Consider the following 5,160-nt stretch of genomic DNA (forward strand, 5'->3'; position numbering starts at 1 on the left):
GCTGAGATTCAAAAATAAAGGCCTATCATGGACACTTTATCCAGACTGAGCGGTTAAGCAGTGCCCTGTCTTTGGTTATCCAGGATCAGGGAGAGTCTGAATCTTCTACGCTATGTTGTCATCAGAGACCAAGAGCTGAGGAGCAATATCAGTCTGGCTAAATCAACACTTTCACTGTTGTTCTGCTAGACAAACCGGTTCATACAGAAAGCTGACGATCTGCTCCTCCTACCTGCAGAAAGATGTGTGGTAAGAGCTGTGCAGGATCAAAGATGAATACCTAAAAATGCTGCGTATGTGTATCAGTATATCAAGACCATATTATTCTGCTGAACTAAAGGCGCTGAGAGAGGATCAAAAGCAAACAAGCAAAAGGAAGGCATTAGCTGCAAATCTGTGTAACAGTGCCAGTGAAATAATGCTGCATAGTCTGTTTTCATACTGAACTATACATTATGCAATGTCCTCTACCAGAAGCCAGAGATGCTGCTAGCCCCACCACACTGGTCAAAAGCATAACACTGAAATATAAGAAAGTATCTGATATGTCCCCAGAGGTCCAGCACCAGGTGCAGAAACTCTTCTTATTAATTATTTGGATTTTGGGCTTTGTAGCTCTAGCAAGCTGATCACTCATGTCGCAGAGGGCTTTGGTGACCTGACAGAGAGTCTTATAGCCCGTATCAAAGAGATCACCGAGGAAAAGCTGAGGATCCCAGATTAAAGGCTGTGCTCAAATGTCACTTCATACACTGGATTGTTTTTCTAACCTCTGTTTAATTGCATTTATTCGGTTTGATGATTAAATAACATAGATTCAACAAAGTAAAAACTTTTCTATGCTGAAGTTATTGGCAGAAATAGAACAAATTGATTTTGTATGTTGTACCAAAGACTTGTACTGGTTAGTATGAAATAAAACAACACAAATGTTGGGGGAAACATGTTGGATCACCTGCTGAGCTTTACATTGTGTTTCTTAGCATCTCCCACACAGGACTGCTTTCAATAACGTGAGCCCGAGCCAGAGACATCCGGTCACGTATGTTGTCTACATGGGGCTTACTGGTGGCCTGCAGACAAATGAGCCTTGGCTTACAAAAAAAAAAAACTATCTCAAGGGCACAACATCAGGACTAATTTCTTTTCCTTTCTTTGCCTTTATCTTTACCTTGGCAATTGTCAACATTCCCTTGACAGCCTCAGCGGTGTTTCGCACGGGCAGGATCCTGAGGTTTCTGCCAAAAAATCTGGAAGAGACCAGGATTTCCAGTTATTAAAAGCATGGTTGGACAAATAATATGAATCTTACAATCACAACGCTTATATAACCAGAATCCTGGTTACATTAATTTCAGTCATGTAAAAACTGCCCTCCCAGGTTACAATTTAGGGAAATGATTGAATTAATAAAAGATAACATGGCCTTTTACCTACCGGCGCTGAATCTCTGACAAGATTTCCAACTCTTTTTTCCCATTAAAGGGGCCATACAGAAGTAGAAAGCTGTTCCGGTGTACTTGCACAAACTTCTTTATCATCTCAATGATTCCTGATTCCTCAAAATGCTCTGGAAGAGCTTGAGGGTCCACCAACAGAAATGCAGTACCTAGGCAATAAAGTCATAAATGGAACAGCTTACTGTCAACAATTAAGCACATATTCAAATAAATACTAAATGACTTCATTTGTTTACTGTGTTTAGTACTTGGGGCAGCGGAAAGTGACCCTTCATGTTGAGGCTTGTATTAGCCAGAAAATGTGCTGTCACCAATGCCGTTTATGAGCCTCCAGTTGAAGTCTATCGAGAATATTTGTATGCCTCTATGTAAAATTTATGGCTATGGGAAATTTATGAAATGTAGCTGGTTTTTCACAAGTTTTTCCCCTAATGGACCATGCAAAAACCAGTGTACCCTCACCTGTACCAACTGTCCCTCCGATATTTAGCCTATGTATTCTTGCAGCACCTGTGTCATGTTAACAGATGTTTTTCCTGATGCTGGAGAAACAAAATGCCAAAACAAAAAGTCCCCAATACTGTTTTTAAATACAACTGGTTAGTCTCCCCATTCCTTGCCCAATCACACAAACATATCCACCACACACACACACACACACACTGAGCAAATATTAATATTGTATATGAAGACTATCAGTTATCATTTTCCCATCTCCTGTGTCTGTACAGTCAGAAACACATTCACCGTTTTCTCACATGTAAATTAGGGACAGCTTTACAGAACAGGCTACGTTCCTTTTGTTTATATTTACAAGAACAGCTCTTCATTTTATTGGGAGACACATTATTCATAATATTTCTTAAGGTAAACACAATGACATGTAGTCACACATGTGAAATGTATTAGTTAATGTGGGTGGGGAACACTACAAACATGACTTGTACCTCTTCAGTTTGAATTCCTACACATAAACCGGCCTTACAAATTCCTGTGGTGACTTCGTTTGATGGTTTTCTACTATAACCAGACCATCTTTCCATGACCTCTCCCGGGGCCTCTACAGGGTTCCTGTTAAAGGTGGAGGGGTTACCCAAAAGCACAAAACATAACGGGCTTACCCGACAGAGGAAAAATAAAGGCTCGGGACTCCACACTGTCTGAAAATCTGATGCGGTGCCGTTGTGCACTGAGCATCCTGGTGGTATCATGGTTCTGCAAAAAATTGACAATGGAATTAACTTAGCTTCTACACTGGGTAAATAGTAAGGCATGTTTTAAAAGGATACTTTATCAACTGTTACCTTTAGCGTAACGCTACATTTTAAGATTTATGCTGCTAAGTGGTAAGTTAGCGTTAGGCTGTTTCTTAGCCTGATAGCTAGCACGTTATTCAACCACCTTCTGAAACCAAACTGCTAAAATGTGTGACAATTCAAGGGGCCTACCTGGAGTGATGTGCTGACTATAATGGTTGTTTTCCACTGAGGAGTTGTTTCTGTGAGTGCTGCCATTACTAGTTAGCCAATTGGTCTCTGAAAGACAGTGAAGTTGATAAGGAGACTCTCCGTGGACCACTGTCCTCGCGCTGCAGCCACTCGCCCCGACCACGAGAGGGCGCTGCTGTATCGGTTAACAACACTATGACTGTTCAACCACAAATGGTTTAAGGAAAGAAGAACACCAGTAGCCAGGAATGCACCGTATATTAGGTCACAGCTGAAGGTGTTCGAATAATATTTTACTAGTACTTTTGATAAACACTAGTTATGCTAAATTTACAGAAGATGCCGGGGTTTTCTGTATGAAAAATGTAGGCCACCTTGTTATAGGAGGATAAGTGCAGGTGTAAATAATAACCTTAATGAAGGCTCCTGTCTTGCCCCACTAAGCCAAACCGGTTCACAACTGTTAATAGTGTGGATACTGAGTCAGCACCCACACTATTGTTATCTAATTCTTTATTATTCTCATTTCTTCCATCCGTTTTTCCACACTTAACTCCAGCATACTTTCAGCTAGAAAAACCATTCAAATATCAAAATGTTCAGCTTTTGAAGGACATTCCTCCTTATCTCCAATTTATCAATTGTCTTTTTGCTGTTCTTTTGACTCTGTATTTAATGTGTGATCAAAAATGACATCGTGCTCCCTTTTTAACTGTTGCCTTAATTTTTTGCATTGTTTTTGGTTTAAGAACTGTAACTTGTAGTAACATCAGCTGTAATGCCTGGAGACTGAAAAAAACTCTAAATTTTATGGTCACTGCACACTTGTAACTCCATGGTTTTTTTAAAAACATTAAGGTAACATTAACATATCAATCTATGATGGCTATAAGGAAATACAAGCATACATTGTGGCTGAAAATCAATCTTAAACAGATAAACCAGCAGCAGGAACCTAATGTTAAAGATTATATTTAGTACCAAGGTCTTTCCACTTAAGGCCAAATTACCAGAAGTTAACATTCAAGAAATTATTAGTTTCATGATGCATGTTAGTTTCGAACAAAGACATATACTACCAGGCTTTGTTTAGAGACTTTCTATACAGGTCAATGTTACATGTGGCCAAAGAAGCGGAATGGCAGCTAGCGGCAGCCTAAACTTAGAGATGTTTATTGCAGTAAACCCGACTTAATGTTTTACTGCTATGACTTAACCAGAAGATGTTTATTGCAGCTTGAGTATATTGAATGTTTTGTTTGTTCCTAAAAAAAAAAACAACATTAACCTGCTGGATTTTTTTTTAAGGGAGTTTGGTCACTTATCAGAAAAAGGCACAAGCTTATAAATCAAAGTAACGTGCGCTGTACTTGGTGCTGAGGAGAAGAACCCTGAACAACAACTTTTGACTCCAGAATCTGAAACACTGACCTTAGCGTTGACTCTGTCCATCAAAAACAAACAGTCTGCAGAAACATGTTTCGCTTCATGTACTTTTCACTATACATTTATTTGTTACAATTTTTATGAATTAAGATTTTACACAAAGTGTGCTTAAGATACCTGATGCTCCTTTGACAGTAGTTTACATTTCTATGCCTCTACATAGGCGACAGCTGTGGCTGGAGAAATAATTCTACATGGTGTCAGCCTGTACACTTGACCATACAATTCAATTCATTTGTATAGCAACAAATCACAACAAGTCATCTCAGCACTCTACATAGTAATCGGTATAGAGGAAACCCCAACAAATCCCCCTTGAGCAAGCACTTGGCGACAGTGGTGAGGAAAAACTCAAGGTGGGCGGCATTTGGCCTCGGCCGGTTAGGGTGAGTGGATAGTTTTCATAGTCATCACTCCTGTCATTCTTATCATGGAAAATAAAACAAATACACTCAAAGTGAGTGTCTGAGCTTATTTAGTCATCTGAGATGTCTGTCTCTGTCAGGCTTGCCCTCCCTCCCAAGAACCCCAAAACACACTCCTGGTCGGTATTGCAGCTACTGTGCAACAGAGGTCTCACAACAATCCCATCTATGTATGAAACTGCTAAACGTATCCCTACATCAGCGATAATACTTTACAGGGGTAGGATAAATTCCCCTGCTGGGAGGCCTCCCATGTTTGGAAAATCTAATACGCATACGAAACACAAAACTTTCCCTCCCCAGCGTAATTGAAGCGTGAGTCTCCCCTTGAAACTTGGCAGAGTGAGACAACTCCGAAGAACACTTTGACAACTATATATA

General features: G+C 40.0%; 1 protein-coding gene across 5 annotated transcripts in view; it reads right to left on the minus strand.

Moving 5' to 3' along the window:
* The window catches only part of cunh1orf146 (chromosome unknown C1orf146 homolog), a 19,767-nt gene extending 16,621 nt beyond the window's left edge, over nt 1-3,146 (minus strand). For 3 of the 5 annotated variants that reach the window (XM_020610079.1, XM_020610080.1, XM_020610078.1), the window contains exons 1-5: nt 2,909-3,146; nt 2,582-2,675; nt 1,438-1,609; nt 1,172-1,250; nt 956-1,073 (exon numbers count right to left, since the gene is read on the minus strand). In XM_020610079.1, coding sequence (XP_020465735.1) covers nt 966-1,073; nt 1,172-1,250; nt 1,438-1,609; nt 2,582-2,675; nt 2,909-2,974 — 519 coding nt within the window. In that variant the 5' untranslated portion in view covers nt 2,975-3,146 and the 3' untranslated portion in view covers nt 956-965. Of the gene's footprint in view, nt 1-751; nt 1,074-1,171; nt 1,251-1,437; nt 1,610-2,581; nt 2,676-2,908 lie in introns of those variants that run through there. The other 2 variants (XM_020610076.1, XM_020610075.1) reach the window with 2 other exon arrangements.
* Nucleotides 3,147-5,160: the final 2,014 nt, after the last annotated feature.

The sequence above is a fragment of the Monopterus albus genome, unplaced genomic scaffold, assembly GCF_001952655.1.
Source record: "Monopterus albus unplaced genomic scaffold, M_albus_1.0 scaffold103.1, whole genome shotgun sequence".
NCBI classification, from domain to species: domain Eukaryota; kingdom Metazoa; phylum Chordata; class Actinopteri; order Synbranchiformes; family Synbranchidae; genus Monopterus; species Monopterus albus.